The sequence below is a fragment of the Mauremys mutica genome, chromosome 5 (assembly GCF_020497125.1).
Source record: "Mauremys mutica isolate MM-2020 ecotype Southern chromosome 5, ASM2049712v1, whole genome shotgun sequence".
Taxonomy (NCBI): domain Eukaryota; kingdom Metazoa; phylum Chordata; order Testudines; family Geoemydidae; genus Mauremys; species Mauremys mutica.
In genome coordinates, this window is record NC_059076.1 from 43,560,678 (window position 1) to 43,582,996 (window position 22,319).

At 37.8% G+C, this 22,319-nt stretch overlaps 1 protein-coding gene across 1 annotated transcript in view; it reads left to right on the forward strand.

Moving 5' to 3' along the window:
• Positions 1 to 42: 42 nt before the first annotated feature.
• Positions 43 to 22,319, forward strand: part of USP53 (ubiquitin specific peptidase 53) — a 51,623-nt gene continuing 29,346 nt past the window's right edge. The window contains exons 1-7 of the mRNA XM_045018498.1: positions 43 to 107; positions 8,119 to 8,869; positions 11,752 to 11,844; positions 14,272 to 14,406; positions 17,960 to 18,073; positions 18,158 to 18,240; positions 22,094 to 22,199. Coding sequence (XP_044874433.1) covers positions 8,726 to 8,869; positions 11,752 to 11,844; positions 14,272 to 14,406; positions 17,960 to 18,073; positions 18,158 to 18,240; positions 22,094 to 22,199 — 675 coding nt within the window. The 5' untranslated portion in view covers positions 43 to 107; positions 8,119 to 8,725. The remainder of the gene's footprint in view (positions 108 to 8,118; positions 8,870 to 11,751; positions 11,845 to 14,271; positions 14,407 to 17,959; positions 18,074 to 18,157; positions 18,241 to 22,093; positions 22,200 to 22,319) is intronic.

Consider the following 22,319-nt stretch of genomic DNA (forward strand, 5'->3'; position numbering starts at 1 on the left):
CAGCATTGGAAGAAAGTTACCAGCCGAGGGCGGGGCGGAGCCGGAGCCGGAGCCGAGTCGCGACCGGGAGAAACGGGTGCTGCGTGCGGAGCCCTCCGGGGCTGGAGGTGAGGCCGGTGGGGCGGGTCTGCAGCCGGAGCGCGGGCGAGCGGCAACTCCGCCAGTCCCGGCAGGGGGTCCCGGGGCCAGGCTGCGGCGCCCGGAGCTGCGGGGGCAGCGCTGGCGGCGGGAGGGATCAGCCCTGGCGCGGGGGCCGGTCCGCCTGCTCCGGGGATTCGCCCTGTCCCTACAGGGGGGGCCGCGATCGGCGCGGTGTGCGCGGCGCTGTGCGCGCCCGCCCGCCCGCGGGGAGAGGGACCTGCCGAGCGCAGCCGCCTGCCCCGGCTCTGTCCGGTCGGGGGGGGAGGGGGGTCTGTGTGTCGGGGTGGCGTGGGGGGGGGGCGTTACAGTTACATGACCCTGACTGTCGTGGTGCTAACCAGCCTCGCGGACCCTGCGCGCACCTCCCCACCTGTTTCCTAACCCCCTTCGGCTTCAGGCTTCCTTCCACCCACCTTCTCCCACCGCGGGTGGATCAGTCACTAGTGCCACCCCGACTCTAAATAGGTGCGAACGTCTCGGAGGAAATATTTTGCATATAAAGCCTCCCCAGGCGATGCTTCTGGTCATTCGTTGGTTTTCAAGTGGCTGTTTTGTTAAACGGCATACATTGGGGCGGGGGGAGAAGATAGTGTTGTTGCATTGGTAGTGCAAGGAGGGATTAATTGCTACGCTGCCCTCTAAACTGAGAACAGTGGTGCTTCTACATTAAAACATTTCAAAAAATATGTTTACATGTTACTACAACTCCTATAAACAAACTTACTGGTTTATGTCCCTTCCTAATGTGAATGACTGTAATATTCAATCAATGCAAGTTCATGTTTATGTATGTAAATGTATAATGCAAAGTTAAAAGGCATGTGACAGCTAGGTTAAATATTAAGTAGTATTTTATGGACCTGTTGTAAACATTCTTTGAAAACAGGAAATGCAAGTACAGGTATAATGGGGTGGATTTCCACTGCTTGACATTTGATCACTTGTAGCATAATATACAGCTCCTAGATATCTTCCTTTATACAAGGAATGTTTCAGAAGCTGTGTGAACTGCATGCTCAGTGCCTGAGATGTAGAAGTTATGTAAATTTATTCCTTAATTGGACATATTTGGTTTTCTGTGCACTTTCATTGTCTGACAAGCTTTTCAGACCCTTTAAGAACAAACATGGGAAATTTAGTTGTATTGTCCATTCTCTGTATAAACCATCTTTTTCCTGGTGTGCTTCATAAAAGAAAACATGCAGCATCTGTTAAATATATTTACTTACATCCTAATCCTGTAAAGATTTACGCACTTCCTTAACTTGAAGTCAATGGGACCATTCCAAGTGCAAAATATTAAGCATAAATCTTTTGCATGATTAGGTCCCCACAGGCTACTTTGGATTATGTATTGAAATTACTGTACATTTGTGAATCTAAACATGGTTGACTCATTTCTGTTTTACTATCCTATTATGAAATGAAGGCATAATTTGAGGTATTAAAAGGGTGAAAGTTCATACTTATGTTTTGAAAAGTAAAGTGTTACAGCTTGATTAACCAAAGTGATGCTATTTGTTACCAATAAGGTTTTCTATAACAAAAGTAAACAATATTATTGAAGTCACAACATTTGTATCGACTATTTTTGTTTATAGATGTGTATTGTAGGTAATAAAAACCCTTTTAAGGATATACTTTACTGAATCAGTCATACACACTTTTTGAACATGTATGAAATATATTAACCTTTTTAACAGAATTCTGTAGAAAGCCTCCTGATAAGGTAGGGGTGTGTGTGTGTGTATAAATACATATACATATATAAATAAAAAATCAGTATTAAATACAAAGATTACATTAGTATTCACAGAAAGCATCTCAAGCTTCACAAGAATACTCTGAACAACTGATGGTACCTGGTGCAGAAGAATCTTTTGCAATGTTACTTATGGAAATATGAGATCATTTGTACTGATATCATCTGTCTGATTAGTTGAACTACATTTTCCTTAGTCTTGCAAAAATATTTTTTCCCCCTTAGAATCTCAAAATACATTACAAATTACATATAACACTGAAATGTACAAATCTCTGTGGCTTGGAGAATGGTAGCTGAGCAACTAGTGCATACTACTATGGGGAGTGGAACTTTTTAGCCTTAGACACTGAAGCCTGTTCTTACAGATATTTTTCAATGTTCCCTCTTTTTTTATAGTATAGTAAATGTATTATGCTAATGATGCTTAAACAGGAATAAGTCATTTCTGACCTTACCTTTCTATTAGGGAATAGCTAAGTAGCACTTGCCTTTTAAAGGTTGTATGGCACCATGAACAGATAACACATTTCTCAAGAGTCCTACTAAACACGATTAAACAGCTTCATTTGATTAAATATTTAACAACTCTTGCATAAAAATAACTTTTTTAAAAAAATCTCTTCAGAGAGGAAATGTCATGCATCTGTGCATGTATAGTAGAGGTCAGTGATTTCCATGCAAAATATATTGGAGCAAACTTCATTTATAGATATGAGATCAATAACGTCACTTTTAAATTATATTGTGTTAGTGCAACATTGTTCCAAAGAAGCCATCATCTCAGTCTAAAACTCTTGATGTCCTAATTTCAGGATTATTTTATTACTTGTGGTAGTGCCTAGAGGGCCCTAGTAATGGATCGGGGTTTCATTGAGCAAGGCATTGTACAAACATATAATGAAAAAAGGAGTCCATGCTCCAAAGAATATGATGAAAGATAACAGGTGGATATCACAAATAGCCAGGGTTACCACAAGATAACAGTGAGACTGTCCTGATTACGGTAATAAGCAGCAAACTGGTTAGTCATGCCAAATATTTGTGAGCATCATAGCATAAGTGAGTTTTAAAGAGGATAAGGCAGTGGCTTTGAGGATTATTACAGGGAACTGCCTGTATATGGGGTGGCATGGAAAAATGCAGAAGGTGCTTGTTGGAAAACTTGACTAAAGGAGAACAAAGGCTAGTATTACTTGTGGAACAGAGGGGGGTTTTGGTGGCTCTGTACAATATAAATAATATGTACAGCGGGTAAAAGCGATGTAGGGTTTTACAGTGAAGACAGGTAGTTTGTGCTTGATGTAGTGGGAATGAGGAGTCAGTGGAGATACATGAACTGTGTGTAAGGGGGAGCGCAGTTTTTTTGCAGATGTGGTTTGAATGGATGGGGAGCAAGATGGCATTTGTGAGGATCAAAAAGCGGGGATATTATAGTACTGAAGCTGTAAAATGAGAATCTGAACCAGAGTTCTAGCTGTATGGACAGAGAGGAAAGTCTGTACCTTAAATATGTTGTGCAGGAAGAAGTGGCAAGATTTAGACACCTTCCACATGTTGAGAAAGTGGTCTGAGTCAAAGATGGATTCCTAGATTACAAACCTGAGGGATGATGGTGTAAATGGGAAGATTATGCTCAACATAGACAAAACTGAGCTCTTAATCATATGGCTGGGTATCCACAAGGATATGTCAGACAGGCCAATATTTTAGATAGGCTTGTGAATCATCAGTGTAAAGATTATCGTTATTAAGGCATGTCTTTGAATGAGATCTGCAAAAGAGGGTGTGGTATGAATAGAGGAGGTGGCCAAAATGGAGCCTGTTAGACCTGCACTGAAAGCTAGAATGGGTATGAGAATGATCCTTAGACCAAAATGCTGAATGATTAGAGAAGCAGGAAGATAGAATAAGAGCCCAGGCAGGACAAAATTTCAAATGAGAGCATGGTTAACTGTGTTGAATACAGTTGACTTGTTTAAGGAAGGCAAAGAATACCAATTCTGAGACTTGAACAGAAAGAGGTTAAGAGACTTCGGTGACAGCTGTTGTACTAAATTGCATGCTGATATTTTGAATTAAGTGGAAATTTGTCTCTCTCTGTTGCTTTGGGGAAATTTTGCTCAGCATTCCAGTGATGGGTATTTCTAAAGTGGATCCCTAATGAAACATGTTATGCTACTTTGTAAATCATAGAACTGTATTCTTCACTTCCGTTCAAAGTAAACAAATGGAAAATTGGTGTTACATAATCAGTTTAGGGTAGAACATTGGAACTTCTATGTGAGAATAACTGTACATTAAATAGATGTAACATGCTATTGATTCCCTATTTCAGTGGTAGTTTTGTTTTGCATTGGCAGGGACTTGGAGAACAGAATTGGTATTCTAAGCCAATGTTTTGCTCAAAAGCTTGAAAGTGTGTGGTTTCCTATTCAAAGCTAACATAAGAGTGACAGTTGTCGTAGGGTATGTCTGCACAGCAGCTGGGAGATGGGATTCCCAACTCAGGTACACATACACGCACTAACTGTTTGAGCTAGTGCTTAAGAATAGTTGTGTGGCAGCTGCAGCAGCAAGGGCGGGAGCTTGGACTAGCTGCCAGTATACAATCAATCATCCCACCTGACCCCCCCCCAAGGTGTGCACTTGGGCAGCTAACCAAGCTACCACCCATGCTGCCTCAGCCACACCATTATTTTTAGGTGCTAGTTTAAGCCGAGTTAGTATATGTATGTCTACTTGAGCTGGAAAACCCATCTCCCTGCTGTAGACATACCCTTAGTGACTGCACTTAAGTAGAATACTTGGATATTATTACTGTTACAAATCAGACCAGTTGTTATGATAAACTTAATGTAGTTCAAAGTAGACTGGATCTGCACTTGAAATTAAACTTTAAATCTTTTGGTCACTGTTCTCAATTGACTTTTGAGTTAAGATCCTATTGAGATGAATATGAGGTTCACACCTCCAGAGCAAATGGTTTGTCTCATTTCTGTAGTTTCAAGAAGAGGCATCACTTGATTGTTTCACATTTGGAAAGAAATTAGATTGGGGCCTTGATCCACTACCACAGTACAAAGACCAAATAACCAGGACTAGAATTTTTTTTTTTATGGCAGCTTAAATGCTGCAGAGAACACTGAAATTCAGCTTGTCTTGATTGCAGGATTTGTCATTTGCTTCTAGCAGAAAAAGTGACAGTATCTGTAATGATATCATTAAATCACTAGCCAAAATTCCAGATTTCCACTCCAAATTAAACCCATTTAATTTCTTTCCTCTTCTATTCTTTCCCTAACAATGAATTTGGTTGTTGCCTTTTCTTATTCCTTGTCATTTTAGATCTTAGAATATGGACTTATTTAGCTGAATCAGTTTAGAAACTGATATAGTGCACCCTCTTGTGTTGACACTTTTTTCTGTCATTTCAATTTAGCTTAAGTTGATAAAAACTAAATTGATACTTGTCACTCTTGAACTGAAATGGGTGCACTGAATTAATTAACTCTGTTTCTAAATTGATTAAGTTAGTGGCACAACTTTTCTTTCATAGACAAGAGGCTTCATTGTCACCTCATCACAAGCTTCCTCCACCTATGCCCACCTGCATTTCTGGAGCTCAGTACATTTATGCATCACAAAATTCTGGACACTGCAAAGGCAAGTGCTTAGCACTAAACTGATGAGATTCAGATGAGATTTACGCTTTGCTATGTGTGACCGTACTACTACCACTAGGATGGTCCAGTGCTTGGAAAAGATTAGCTTGTGGATGAAGAATAGTTGATTGAAGCTGAACCCAAGCAACATACAGGATACAGGTGACCGGGATACAGGAGAGGACTATGGGAAGTGAGATGGTGAAGTGTGTACTGCAGGGTAACATCAGTGTTGGAAGGGCTTCCCTGGCACTGTTGCGTCACTCTCTAGCATACAGAGGCAGCAGTGCTATGGGAATAGTCTCTTGGGGCTGAGGTATTGGTGCACCCCGGGTCTTTCACAGCATTGCTGCCTCTAGGAAAGCCCTTGAAGTGCTGATTCCTTGGAGTAGTGACATTGGCCTCCACAGCACAGCTCTTCTTACATCCTCTCTGAACTCATCCTCAGTGCAGTGTTCCATTATCATCGATGTATATTTCACAGTAAAGCTTCCAACTGTAGCAAAAATTCTTGTTAGAAATTGTATCTTCTTTAGTGATGATGTGCATATCTGTTGTCACTTCTGCCTGCCTTGGCTTCAGAAGTCCTTTTTCATGTTGATCTGTGCTATGCAGTTACCGTCACCTCTGTATTCCTTTGCTTAAATTGCATTTGCACATTTTTGGAAGAATGGCAGTTACGTAATGAAGGATACTTTTTCACTATAAGAATCTCCCCTTAGAATTTTCTCACTTTCCGGTGTTTTGTTTTAATAATGTTAAGGTTATAAGAGAGATTTTCTTAAACTGGTATGCATTCACAATTTTTATTCAATTGTAGCTTTTTTTCTTCTGGGTATATTTAAATAATCTTAAGGAAAATGAAATAATCACTTTTACCTATTACCATGGACTTTGAGGTTGGTTTTAAATAAAGATTTAAATTTGATATTTAAATCTCTTAAGTTCTTCAATGCAGTTGTGGCTCAGGCTTCTTGATTCCTGCATATTTAAGATCAAATTACTTATGGCTGAGATACAGTAACATCAGTAAACAAAAATCATGGGGTTATGCACTGGTCAACACAGACTTTTGGTGATGTTCCAGTTATTGATTCTTACTAACACAGAGTTCCAATATGCTCTTTAAAGATGGGGCATCAAGGTGGGAGGAAGTCTAGGAATAAAAAGGGAGATTTTAGGGGTGCAAAGATTTTTCTCATTGGGGATGTTTTTGAAAGGCAAATATTTGTGGTTCTGTGTGAGGTCTCATTTTCTGTACAGTTTAAAAGATGTTGGATTGTTTAGCCATAACAATGTTTGTTGGGACTACATAGTTGGGTGAAACAATGATCTCTTCTTTACAGCATTCTAAACAAAAATTGTAATCCTTAATTGGCATTTACATGACCTTTAAGGTTGCTACAGTACAGGGGAAAAGATGATTATAGGGATGAAGCTGCTCTTTCAAAACTGTTAGTATAATTTTTAGTAGCTTATTTATGTGCATTTTAAGATCTGGGGCAAAATTCTGGCTTTCTGGCCTCACTGCCATCAAGGACTTTTACCCCTGGTTCCTTTTCTCTTTTCTATACACATGACTTTTAACTTTTCTTGCCTAGCAGCTAATCCTTGGGGGGTTTTTTGGGCTACTATCTGAAATAAGTTATAGTATGGCATTAGTATGCCAGTGACTTTTGTGATGCAGACCTAAATGGATAATCCAGTATTTTGAGCTTAAAATGTTGGCTCTGAATATGTAATGATAACCTTCTTACTGTCATATAATGTATATACAAGAGTGTGTATATGTGTGTGTGTGTGTGTATATACATACACACACATATATACATATATATATACACACACACGCACACACTTTCATGGCTGTAAATTGAGAAGCCAGAACTGATGCAAAGATTCAGTAGGTGTGACAACAGAGGTCTCAGGTGGCCAGTTCTGTTGATATTGGTATAAAATTTTAGGAGAAACTCAGCTAACCCAATTGCCATATTATTAAATAAATGTTTTTTCAAGATGTTCATAGACAATAATATGAAATAATGAGAATACAGTTTAGCCTGGTATCAAGTAAATCCATCCGTATCATCTGTTTAGTTAACTTTTCTTTAAAAACATAGAAATATTTATATTTCACACACATACAAATGTTAGGATTATCAAATCAAAACCTTTACTGAGTAGTGTTGAAGTACAGTTTATCAAAGGCAACCCAATATTAATTCAACTTTGAGCTCCTAAGTGAGAAAAAACAGATTTCATGCAACTGTGCTGTATGATTTCATATGAGCTGACACTTAGCGTTGACAGAAGTTAGCACCCTTTAAACTAATCTGATTATGGTCTCTGATAGAATAAACAATATCTGGACTAAGATGAATACTGAACCACATCAAATTGACTTTTCCATCTTAACAATCTTTCCATTTAATAGTGTCTTTAACTCCTCTCTCTATGAAAATCCATTTACCTTTAATTGTTACCTTGTTTTATTCATCCGTGTTCTCAGTATAAAGGACTTACTTTAAAATATTTTTTTCTCTGTTACAGATTTACTGGGAAAATAATGAAATAAAATATGGAGTTTTCTATACTGGAATATATTTTATGGACCATGGGGGAGAGAGCCTATGCTGTTAAAAGGAAAAGGAAGACTCCAGGAAATGAGAGAACAGCAATATAATACCAGACAAGAATTTTCTATTTTTGTAATATATTAAGGCCGTAGTGTTTAAGAATTCTTTTCCTGCTCATGTTTTGCAGTAATACTTTGTTTCAAAGACATCACTAGAAGGAAAAGTCAGATACTGGGTGACATGCTCAGCAAGAACTTTTATTCTAACAAAGGTGGACCTTCAGAATATTTTAATTTTAACAGGACATCATCACTTTTATGGGGTTTTCATTCTTTTTTTTAGTCTCCAAAGTTACAAAACTTTTTGTGGGGTTACAAATTTAGTTTACAGACGGTTCCTGATAAATAGCCAACAGCTGCAGAAGACGAATTCTTTAAGTGGATGCCATTGTACTATCTGAACAGAATGCCATGACTTTAAGGCACTTCTCATAAGTCCTTCTTTGCCTTGTACTTGTCATATCCTTAAAAATATTGAAAGTGCAAATAGCTTGATTTTTATATACATTTTATAAAAAAATAATGGCGTGGGCAAAGTTCTTGCGGAAACCTGCAGGTAACCTTGGAAAAGTATATCAGCCTGGAAGTATGTTGTCCTTGGCCCCTACCAAAGGCTTGTTAAATGAGCCAGGACAAAACAGTTGCTTTCTAAATAGTGCTGTACAGGTAAGAAAAGATTGTCACCACTTTTACACTTTATTTTTTTGGTAAACAAGTTGATGTTTAAAGCAGTTTATTTGTATTATGAACATATATCTGTTCTTTTTGAAAGGCTATTAAAGCTTTTGTGTAATGTATGTTTCTTGCACTGTAGAAGTACAGTAAGTTTTTCATTTAATGGTTTTGACTGCGGTCATACTTTTCTTAATCTGTGTTGATAACGATGCCAGGTGCACTCCTACTAAAACCACAGAGGTGCTTTCTCATTTGTGAGAACACACTAATTTCCTGAACAAATGATGCATATTTTACAATTAGCAAATTTTTGAAAATCTGCTTAATTGGCATCTGACCTTGAAGAATGGATTAGGACTGTTACAAATCCTTTTGCTTTGCTAACAAAATAGATTGTGGAAGATTGAGCAAATGAAAGAAACGGGAAGCTATGGTACTGGTGTTTTATGGATTTCTCTTAATTGGGCTAGATTTGTCCGAGGGAGTTAGCATATACTTTTCAAATTATAATGAACAGTGACACTTAAATATCTGGTCTACCATTTTATTTGCAAGTTTCAGGAACAGACACTTGTCTTTCCCTTCAAATCTGGTAGCAAGCCACTTGTAATGTCCATATTGAATTTATAAAACTTTCATATATGTTGGGCAGGAAATGTTTGTAGTCATATTAATTCACAAAGTGTACCAGACAGTTTTCTTAATTGGACCAGGAGTTTTCTTTTTTACCTAAACTATCACTTGAGAATTTAGTATATAAATCTATAGTGCTTAATCCAAATTGTTTTTGTTAGTATCTTGGACTGAATTCTATTTTATTATGAATTTTTTGATCGAAGACCTGATTCTAATCTCAGGCATGTGTATATAACAAATCTATATAGTATCTATGATTAGAAACTTATTCCATGTTCTCTTCTTATCAAGGAAATAAAACATAGGTTTGCTTTTACTGTATAAAAGCATATATTTTAAAAAGCTAATTCTTACATGTGTATGTGTTGCTACATACTGCCATGTTTATAGATGAATTATAGTTCTAAAAAATATATTCTAAATACCATCATCGTTCTCAAAATCCACCATAAATTAAGCTTAAAGGCATTCTCCTGTGATGCTGTATAGCGATAAACTTCCTTTCAGAGGGCAGCTATTTGTTCCTAAATATAGGGTTATTTTTTATGTTCTGTAGGTTAGTACCACAAGTGCATATTATTCTTCTAACTGTGATGCCAGCCCAATAAAAAACCCTTGTTAGCGTGGGAGAAAACCTAGTTCCATAGTAGCCGATAACCTTTCCCATGTTGCCAGTGGGCAGAACACCAACAAAAATCAGTCTCAGAATAGTGTTGGATCTCAAACGGTTTTGATGTCAAACAAAATTTTTAGTGAAATTCAATTTTTAAATTGCATATTGCTGTGTTTTCTGTTTATTCTTCATTATCCTGCTGTAGGGCATCTTTCCTATTCTTAGTATTTACATTAGCTTTAAAAAGGATGAAGGGGAACATCTGTCTCTTGTTGTACTACATTATAGTGAGATCTGGTGTAGGACAGATTCATGTAAAAAGCTAAAACACACAAACAATGTGTAGCCTTTTACATCATACCAGCATAACAACATTGCAGTACTAGTTAGATTATGGTGCTAATTATGTCCTTTGACAAAGAGTTTGCAGCCTCAATGGATCTATGCCAGTTGTCAAAATGTTACAACCAGACAATTTAAAAATAGTATTTGTATTTAAAACAATATGGAATAATATGGATACAGCAGAATGAATATGCTGCTTTACTTTCATTTTAACGGGAACAACCTGACCTATATTCAGTTTAGTTTTGTTTTTCCCTTAGAGTGCCCTAAAATTAAACCCAAAGTCCATTTTTTAGTTACTGTTTTAGACAGTCCTACCACCCACCAATCCACAGATGTTAAAAGACGATTTGGAGAAGAGAATTGGCAACAATGTCCTTTTATGAGGAGTGGGAGGTTTTTGGTTTTTTTTCCTTCCCCTTCCTCCCACCTTTAAAAGTACTTTGTACTCTGACTTTGTTTTCAAATGTACTTTATTCATTTTTGCATCTATATTTATAGACAGCATTTTTATTGTTCCTTTTTATTATTGCTGGGTTAGGTTTCAGCCTGAAAACTGCTTGCCACTTCCACTCCTCTTACAGAAACTGTGTGTGAACTCTGATCTGTTGCACAAGCACTGAAACTTAATTTTCATAACATAAAAGGTAGATAGCCTCAGAACTTTAAAAGTTTCAGTGAATTGTTTTTATTATAACCTGTTAAGACAAATATTTTTCAACAGCCATTGTAATAAGATACATAGTACAGTATGGGCTGCGAGTATATGAAAATTGTAGCTAACAATTGTTTTATTGTCTTCACTTAGTTCTCCATTTGAAAGTACATTGGGAGGGTGGAGTAAAGTAAAAAGTCAGAGGAAGACTTCTACTTCTTCGTGCATTTTCCCTGATAAGATTCATCTACATTCTGCCATGTATATTTACCATAATTCCTATAACCCCATCTGTGTTTGCCACTCACTTTATAACTGTATGTTCTCACTTGTTCAGCAAATTATAAATATTTCTTACACCCTTCTCCATCTTTGCAATACGAGGGACCATTATTCTTAAAATTAAAAATTCTGCACATGCAAATACATGTGTGAGAGGCACAAATGCTGGTCTTAATGGGAAAAAACTGCAATTCTTGTATTAGACTATTTTTTTAACTTTATGTGGCATGTACAATGTTAGCATGATAATTACTACATGTGGTTAAATGAATCTTCTATTTTTAGGTAAGAAATCCTTAGACTAGAATCCTTATTTTCTATTCCACTTTATTTTTCTTGTAGGTTTTATGGCAGCTTGACATATTCCGACGGAGCTTAAGAGGTCTAACTGGACATATCTGTCAGGGAGATGCCTGCATATTTTGTGCTTTAAAGGTAAATATTGAATATTTCAAATGGAAGTTAAATCAATTTGTACTTCCAGTTTTTCTATCCATTTAATGAAATGAGGAGACTAATTTTCATCAGAATAAAGTAGTACTTTTCAGACACTAATCATTGGTACACATGTTCAGTCTGCAGTGGAGAGAGACCGTACTAATGAGGAGTTGATCTTTAGGAGTATGGAAATTGCAACCAATGTTTCAAAATCTTGTTCACATCTATGTAGCAGACACACATACATTTATGTTTAAACAAAATGTGAATTCCAACTTTTGTCCCTTATATAGATGACTTAAACAGTTTGTGTTATGCTAATTATTAACTTTCAGTTTGCAGTTTGGGAATTTTATGTTTTAAGTGTGTTGACCATATCTTATCAAACAGTAATTCTGTTTTATAAGTTCTTTGGGTGTAAGTACAACCCTGCTTTTTGGGAGAGACCTATTGTTGTACTGGCTGAATTTGTGGTCCGAGGTGTGTGTACAGGACACGGATAAGGAGCAGAACAGCTTGGTTGTCAGCTGCATTTCCTTTGGGCTGTATGTGTTTCAAAGTGACTTATAACAAGTAGTACTATATACTATGCAGCACAACTGGACTATAATGGTGCAAGTGAAGACTGAATGAAAGGGAGTTCAGTCAACAGATTTGGGTTTAGAGGTATGGAGGGTGATTTTAAAATAAAACAAAATGGGAGGGGTAAAAATAAGGGACTAGGAAGAACACACTTTGTCCTATGTGTGGGGGTTTTGGGAGAAATTCCCAAAGTTTTTCTGTATTCTGTTCAGAATTTTTTCCATTCAGAATTTAAACAACTGTTCTTCTGTAAAGGCTTGTAGGTTTGAAAGTGGACCTAAAAATCTTTGTTTTGGTTCATGATTGTGAATATCTATACAATCCTGCCTACTGCTTGTGGTTTCTTGAAGTGGCAAGGCATTTAAATGATTAAAAATCCTGTTCTCATACAGGAGGGGGATTCTTACGTGTAATACTCTGATGGATACCAAAAACTGAACCTGCAGGCAGAGCAGAGAGGTGGCACATGATAAATATTTACAAATCAAAGTGAACTGAATGTTAGATTTTATAAATTTTAACCTCCATTTTTGGAGGCCTTGTTTGTAATTTTTATTAAACTAATAACATAGTAATTGGTGTTTTGGGGGCAAGGGAGAAGTTGGATATTGTATTGCCATTTTGATATTAACTGGAATACAGTATGTAGCATCATTTTTCATGAACATCCGAGACTAGCTTAACTGCTGTATCTGAAGATCTGTTGGACAGAGCACTCATTGTCACTGTGGACTCCAAAGAAGTGGAGAATATCACTATTTAGACTTGATGTGGCTTTCTTATAAGACTAAAACTAATTATTGGGAATGGACTTCACCTACTTCCTTAGTTTTTGCCTCTTATTTAATGTCCCAAAAATTATATCAACTGCTTAACTTCATGTCCCCTCAATTGACTTTTTTAGCTTTGAATAACTAGATCAGTGAATACAAATATCTCTGCTGGGCTAAAGTTATTTAGTCTTTATGTAACCTTCAATAAGTCTGTCCCATAGTTATTTCAAGAACACACACAGTATACTTAACTCTAATGTCAACTGACCCAGCTTCTTATAACTTTCACTGGTTCTGCAGTTAACTGACTTAATTATAGTATTTTTCAGTTTCCCTATACAAACTTCTATTTAAAAAACAAAACGAATTGGGTGCTGATCATAACCATCTTTAACGGGGGAAGTGTGTAATTTCCAAACAAGTGTTTTGCGTATTTCTTTACCATTTTAGAGAGAGGTGTAAATCTACCTGTTTACATTATTTTTACAAAATCAGTCATTCATTAAATAATGCTCAAATTACTCTAACATTTCATCCATGTGGAATGCACACCAGCCGTAAAGCTAAACTGATATATTGTGCATGGCTTGGTAACTATTTTAGTGACCAAGATATAAAGTAAACTTACTAATTATGAACAATGTAAAAGCTGTGAATAAGTATTAATCATAGTTCTATACATTTTCATGATTTTTATAGGCCAAGCGTAAAATCTGCTTGCCTGCTCCGTAATGATATGGCTCAGCTCGGTCAGAGTAAACTGTGTAATAGATCACGTCTCAGCAAGAACACAGAAATGGGATTGATTTGAAGGAAACGATCTATCAATTTCAAAATGTACAGTTACCCCATAATGTTTTTTATATCCATTTAATATTGGAAAGGTTTAAAAAAAAAAAGCTGAGATTTTTTTTTTACTTGCCCCAGGTAAATTGATAAACAGAATTTTGTATTAAGTGCAGTGGCATAATTTTCTTTCAGCAGTAACATCTATTTATGAATTGTTGGCCTGTTCTGATATTATATGAAAAAGAAATGTCAGTGAAGTTATCAATCATTTCACTTCTAGACAATATTTGCACAGTTTCAACACAGTCGAGAAAAGGCACTCCCATCAGATAATATGAGGCATGCCTTGGCTGAAAGCTTTAAAGATGAACATCGTTTTCAGCTTGGCTTAATGGATGATGCAGCAGAATGCTTTGTGAGTATTTACAGTGGTGTTAATTTGTTTCTTAAGAGTTTTTCTTGTTTGTTTGTTTGTTTTTGGTACGTTGCCAAATTGGCTCCTTGCATTAAACTCTAACAGCTTACTCTTGCAGAATGGTGGAATAGGTCCTGAAGAATTTATTGTACAAGGGCCTTAATAAATAAATACAGCACAGTGTTTGATTATTTTTTTACCAGGTGGATATTATGCTTTCACTAGTGATTTTTCTCTGCTCCAGTTGAAAGTACCATCTTATACAAAAATTTCCAAAGTAACCTGCTCAATACAGAGAGAGCATTGAACCCAGTCAGCAGTTGAGACTAGAATTGTGCTCTTCAGATTATCCAACTGAGTTGCCATTTTAATGTAATAAAATAAAGTATCCTCTTGATCAATGAGATGTGGTTAACACAGTGAAAGAAACTAACATTTTCATCACATTTACTAAATGTGAGGTAGCCATTTCTGTTTGTATTTCATGTAGTAAAACATAGTTCACACATCTAAGAAATATTTCACTGTCCATGTAAACTACTCAATTGCCTGGTGTTTGGCTCATTTAATATGTGAGGGTTGTCCACAAAAGATAATTACTTAAAATATTACATAACATGAAAATGGTGCCTGCTGATCATAGATTTAAAGTATGACAGTATATATCTGTCTTAAGATTGGCCTACATGAGCATTTATCTGAAATCCTCCTATTGTTTGTTTAGCACCAGAGCGGTACTAGAACCAATGGTGGGAATGCTAATATAGACAAAGATAGACTTTTTTACCATGGTGTCATCTAAGGCTCCTCATTGTGTTGGTGAGAGATCCCTGAAAATGTTTAATGTAGAGAGAGTCTTAAGTTTTCATACAGCTCCTGTCATCCCTGATGGGCACACTGTTGTACCAATAGCTTCAAATTGTTTCTAATGGCTTGTGACTCAGTGAATGACTTGTATCTTCATTGTATGTCAACTCATGTTTTCCCCACACAAATTTGGGAATGGCTGACACTTTCTCTCCTTTTTGTTTTTTGTAAATTGATCTAGATTGTAAGCTCCTTAGTGAAAATGAATCACCTTGTGTCCATGTAGCACTACATGACTGTTAAGTAAACATTCTATCTGTCCCAATATGGTTAAGATTTTCAGAGAGGCTTTATAATAAATTACTGATTACTTCATTTAAGTTATTACTACTCTCCTTCATATTTCATAATGAAACTACTGATACAAGACATTTTGAAATACGAGGCAAGTTCTTTACTGGTGTAAATTGGCACATCTCCATTGAATTCTGAGGACTTGGCCCTGTTTCTCATGCTCTGAAAAGCAAAGATTACATACAAGAAAGCTTTTCTAAGCAATGCGCTGATTTGATACCATTAAAGTGATCTAGTAACTAATTACAGTAATTGGTTGCTGAGATGCTGTTTGTATCGATTAACAAGATTGGTATCGAGCTTAATAGTATTTCATTTTGATTCATGGGATTAATTTTCTGCAAGGAACATTCCGTCTGCAACTAGGCCACTGTTCCTCTTGGTTCTAGCTTGATTAGCTCCACCCCCTAGCTGTTAGACAACTTGTGCCTACATAGCACTGACCCTTCTTGCTGCAGTTTGTGGTGTATCCTCAGTTTCAAGATACTTTGCAGCTGATTAGTGAGCTCCTTACTGGAAGAGAGCATCACTATGAAGCAACAACACTTTTCAATGTTTATAACCTGCTGTGTGGGACCTTCATCCTGCCATGAGAAGCCAGGGAAACCCCAAGAAACATAACTCTGTTCCCCCAAATGCATGGCCTCGTCCAGCATGGGAGGTGCTAGGACTGAGGCAGAGACCTGGAGAAGTATGTAGTGGGGCCAGAGTGGCCTCGCATCATATTTTTCCCCTCCTTACTCTGTTTACAGGATGGACGGGAGAGCTCTGTATTTTCCTCTGCTTGAAGTGTCTGCATCACAGGGTATCATTTAAATAGATTAGACCCTAAACCTCCTTCCTCTTTCCTCCTCACCCCACCTTATTCCCCAAGCACTGTTTGGAGTGGTCATTATCCTGAAGGAAGGGCTACCAACGGGCTTTGTACTGGGTCTGCCTGCCAGGTATTCTCATCTTTACTCTGATGGAAGGCAGCTCATTCAAGGATTCTGAGACAGTGGATGGAAAACGGTGAATGTTTTCTTGAAGAGAAGTCCCTTCCCTGATCCAAGAGCAAAGAAAGGGGTTGAGGTTGAAGACCTGGAAACTCTGTGGAAGAGTTGGAAAGTCTAGTGCTCTGGCTTCCTCCTTGCTCAAAGTAATATTGCTGGCAGAAGAACTCTGGTTCTGAAGACAGAAAGGCGCTCTGTGGCACGTTCATACTGAGAACTGGCTTGCCAGAACTGAAGAAATCTGCTTCTTTCTCCCTCCCTTACCAGGATCTTGCTGATCCCTGTTGACTTCCCAAGAGATCCTTTTATAAGTTTCTCTTCCAAAGATCCAAACACAGGCTCCCAGAAACAAAAGTAAGCCAGTAGAGTGTGCCAAGCTAGATAAGTGTTAAATCCTCCCTTTACTATCTTGGGTGGCAGGCGTGGATTCTTCCAGTAGCACTGGTACACATCCAAGAGACAATGGTTTAAAGGCAGACTCACCAAACTGATGAACTACACTAGTGGCGGGGGGAGGGAAGGGTTGCTTTCATTTCCCTGGAGTCAGCTGGAGATTCTTGGGATAGAGAAGACAAAGGCAGTTGGCCCAAGGGATTATAAAGAGGATGATGATCAGTTGTTCTCCATGTCCACTGAAGGTAGGACAAGGAGTCATGGGCTTAATCTGCAGCAAGGGAGATTTAGATTAGCTATTAGGAAAAGATTTTTCTAACTATAAGGGTAGTTAAGCTCTGGAATAGGCTTCCAAGGATGGACATTAAGTCCCCATTGTTCAAAGCTTTTAAAAACAAGTTGGACAAACACCAATCAAGGTGGTCTAGGTTTATTTGGGCCTTGTCACAGCTGACTTGATGATTTCTCAAGGTCCCTTCCAGCCCTACGTTTCTATGATTGTGGGATACTTTTGGTGGACTTCTGGGACCCAAGTCAAGGGGGCTTCATCTATGCTGCAGAGCAATAGAGCTTGGATCCTGGCTTGACTCGGCTCAGACCCACCACCCGTGCAGGGCCCTAGGACTCTTGATCTGAATCGGAGCAATTTGGAGGTTTGGACTCAAGCCTGAGTCTGAGCCCGGGCTTATGTTGCAGTGTAGGCATACCCTTAAAGTACTTCTTGCAGAAAGAACTTTGGTCCCAGCCTAGAAATTGACTTTCTACAAAGGAGACCACATGTCTGTAAGGCCACTCAGGTAACATTCATTCTATTTTGAAGTTCTGTTTTCTTAATGCTAGAAACTTTGACTGGGTATAGACTGTCATGAACCAGGATAGTGATCAATGCAAATTGCCTGCCAACAGTTAGGAGGTAAATTTGCTGGAGCTAACAGGAGCAGTGGCCAGAATAACACTACTAGTAATATTCAAAATCCATCTATTTACAATGTCATCATTTCCTTTAGGAAAATATACTTGAGAGAATTCATTTCCATATTGTGCCAAGCTGTGAAACAGACATGTGCACTTCTAAATCCTGCATCACTCATCAGAAGTTTGCTATGACACTGTATGAACAGGTAAGATCTTTGTGTTACAACTTTATCTGTTCTATTTCCAAATTTATAAATTTGTAAAAATGAAAACATCTGGTTTACTTGCAGTGTGTATGCCGTAGTTGTGGGGCGTCATCCGATCCCTTGCCTTTTACAGAATTTGTGCGCTACATTTCTACAACAGCCCTGTGGTAAGTTCCTTTTCTCCTCATTTCCCTGTCCAATTCCTCCTTCACCCCAAAATGCAAAATCCCATGCATATTAGTCCTATAAATGTTCATATTTTGTACATTTTTTCTTTGCTGAAATTGATATATGATAAATGATCCAAAAAATAAAATTTAGATAGTAAAGAAGAGAGTGGAGAGGACTTGATTGAGGTATTCAAAATCAAAGGTATGGTGCAAAACTGACCTTTCCTTTTGTTTAACCTGTTACTGAACAAGGAAGTGCTCTAAATTGACTGCTTTTTAATTTGACGTATTAAAAAAATACTTCATGCAGTGCTTATTTCACCTGTCATTGACGACTGCAGGAGGATCAAACACCTACTGGAGCTAGCCTTCTGTGAAGGATTGAAAATTATGGTCACTAAAATAAGAGTAGTAATGCAAATAATCCCTCTCCCCTATTGCCAACTACTGTATCTTTTTCAAATTCCTTATTTATATTTGTATAAACACTTCTGTATATTTCTTGGAACAGCATACCAGCTGGTCTACTACTGGCAATAATTTGGATGTACTCTGGGGTAAAGGCAGGAAGGTGGCATGAGAGAAGTATGTTTCAGTAGTTGAAGAGTGAGAGGAGCAGTGACCAGACAAGGTTTTAGTCGTGATAACAGAGAGGAAATGATGGATTTTTGAGAAGTTATAGATGGGAAAAGTAACAGGATTTAGTGGTGTGAACAAAAACAGAGAAAAATGGCAAGGTTATGAGCCCAGGTGACAAAAGATGGTGGAATCTTAAGTGAAGTTATGATTTTTATGGTCTCCATGCCAATTCAAATGCTTGTCTTAAGTTTTCTCTTATTAGAAAAACTCTTGAATGTTCCTAAGATAGTTAAAGGTGGCATGCAAAGGATTCTTGATTTTTGTTGTTGTTGTTGCTTTTCCTTGAGGTATGAGAGGTTTTTTTTGTATTTACTTTTAGAAATAGCAACAAGTTGTCATCTCTGGTCTCCTTTCATTTTCCAGGAGTATCTCCAGCATGTCTGTGTTTTTTGTGAACTTTGTGTGTTACTTGAAAGTGGAGCTGTTTGATTTTTAAGTAGAGGGCCTTCTTGAGGTTTTTATAATATAAGAAATCCCTCCACAAACAGTGAAAATAAACTCTTCAGGTCTTCTTTATATCCATAAAACATCATAGAGAAGGGTACAAAATAATTTTTTTAAATGTTCTCTTGGTGTATTGGGAACTCTTGTATGGAAGTGAGATGAAAACTGATGGGCAAACTCCCTGACTGATGGGCACTATTTTCCTTTCATGGTTTTTGAAGTCATCCTTCAAAAAGTGGAAGTTAAATCCTATTGAGGAAAATAGAAAGGAACATAAACTCTGGCAAATGAAGAGTAAAAATATAACTAGGAAGGCCAAAAAAGAATTTGAAGAACAGGTAGCCAAAGACTCCAAGTAATAGTAAAAGAATAAAAATAAAAAATGTTTAAGTACATCAGAAGCAGGAAGCCTGCTAACTAACCAGTGGGGCCAATGGACGATCAAGATGTTAGAAGAACACTCACCGACCATAAGGGCATTACAGAGAAACTAAATTAGTTCTTTGCATCGGTCTTCACGGTTGAGGATGTGAGGGAGATTCCTAAACCTGAGCCATTCTTTTTAGGTCACACATCTAAGGAACTGTCCCAGATGAGGTGTCATTAGACAAGGTTTTGGAACAAATAGATAAAATTAAACAGTAATAAGTCACAAGGACCAGATGGTATTCACTCAAGAGATATGAAGGAACTCAGATGTGAAATTGCAGGACTACTAACTGTAGTTTGTAACCTATCATTTAAATCAGCTTCTGTACCAAATGACTGGAGAATACCTAATGTGACACCAATTTTTATAAAGAGCTCCAGAGGTGACCCCGGCAATTACAGGCCGGTATGCCTGACTTCAGTACCAGGCAAACTGGTTGAAACTATAGTAAAGAACAAAATTGTCAGACACATAGATGAACGTAATTTGTTGGGAAAGTGTCAACGTGGTTTTTGTAAAGGGAAATCATGCCTCACCAATCTACTAGAATTGTTTGAGGGGTCAACAAGCATGTGGACAAGGGGGATCCAGTGGATAAAGTGTATTTAGATTTTCAGAAAGCCTTTAACAAGGTCCCTCACCAAAGGCTCTTAAACAAAGTAAGCTGTCATGGGATAAGAGGGAAGGTCCTCTCATGGATTGGTAACCAGTTAAAAGATAGGAAACAAACAGGCAGGAATAAATGGTCAGTTCTCAGAATGGAGAGAGGTAAATAGTGCTGTCCCCCAGGGGTCTCTATTGGGCCCGGTCCTATTCAACACATTCATAAATGATTTGGAAAAAGGGGTAAACAGTGAGGTGGCAAAATATGCAGATGAAACAAAACATCACAAGATAGTGACGTCCCAGGCAGACTCTGAAGAGCTACAAAAGGATCTCTCAAAATTGGGTGCTTGGGCAACAAAATGGAAGATGAAATTCAATGTTGATAAATGCAACGTAATGCACATTGGAAAACATAATCCCAACTATATGTATAAAATGATGGGTTCTAAATTAGCTGTTACCAAAGAGATCTTGGAGTCATTGTGGATAGTTCTCTGAACACATCCACTCAAAGTGCAACTGCAATCAAAAAAGCTAATGCAGAACATTGGGAGTCATTAAGAAAGGGATAGAAAATATCATATTGCCTCTTTATAAAATCATGGTACGCCTACATCTTGAATATTGCATGTAGATGTGGTCACCCCATCTCAAAAAAGATATATTGGAATTGGAAAACGTTCAGAAAAGGGCAATGAAAATGATTAGGGGTATGGAACAGCTGCCATATAAGGCGAGATTAATAAGACTGGGACTTTTCAGTTTGGAAAAAAGATGACGGGGGGGATATGATAGAGGTCCATAAAATCTTGACTAGTGTGAAGAAAGTAAATAAGGAAGTGCTATTTACTCCTTCTCCTAACACAAGAACTAGGAGTCACCAAATGAAATTAATAGGCGGCAGATTTAAAACAAACAAAAGGAAGTATTTTTTTCACACAGCACAGTCAACCTCTGGAACTCCTTGCCAGAGGATGTTGTGAAGGCCAAGACTATAACAGGGTTCAAAAAAGAACTAGATAAATGTATGGAGGATAGGTTATTAGCCAGGATAGGCAGAGATGGTGTCCCTAGCCTCTGTTTGCCAGAAGCTGGGAATGGGTGATAGGGGATGGATCACTTGATGATTACCTGTTCTGTTCATTCCCTCTGAAGCAGCTGGCATTGGCCACTGTCGGAAGACAGGATACTGGGCTATATGGACATTTGGTCTGATCCAGTGGGGCTGTTCTTAAGGTTGAAAACAATTATACATTAGAGTTTATCTCTAAGTCATCTTTTGCTTCCATCAATTGTAAACTTTTTCAGCTGATAATTTCAGTAAGAGGTTGAAGTTAACTTATTCCATACAAAAATTCTGCTGTTCAGCAGACTTTGTGATAACATTAGTTGATCTTAGTATAGTTGCTAGTGGACTACCCTCTCACTTGAAACAAAATCAGGTCAGGTTTGAGACACATTGCAGTGCAATTGCAGGGAAACTTGCTTGTCTGCAGTGCACATTATAATCCTCCTGATCTGGATAGAGGGCTTCAGGGCTGATAATCTACAATTTCAGGAGAACTAAATTCACTAAAGAAAAAATATTGGCAAATATCATTAAGAAAGCAAGGCAATCTTGCATTAATTCTTAGGTATACATTGCCACACTAAATTTTGAGGTAGCTTAAATCTGTTTACTATTAAAGCGGATGATTTCTAGTGAAATGTGTTTCTATTTCATGTTTACAGCAATGAAGTTGACAGAATGATGGAAAGGCATGAGCGTCTCAAGCCAGAAATGTTTGCAGAATTGCTACAGGCAGCAAATACTACTGATGACTTCAGGAAGTGCCCTGTAAGTAGACAGAATAAACAATTCTTACATTTCTGTGGTTTAGACATAGGAAATAATTTCCTAGGATTCAGATTTGATATTTTGTACTGCATTTGAGTGCAGCTCAACTTTGAACATGCA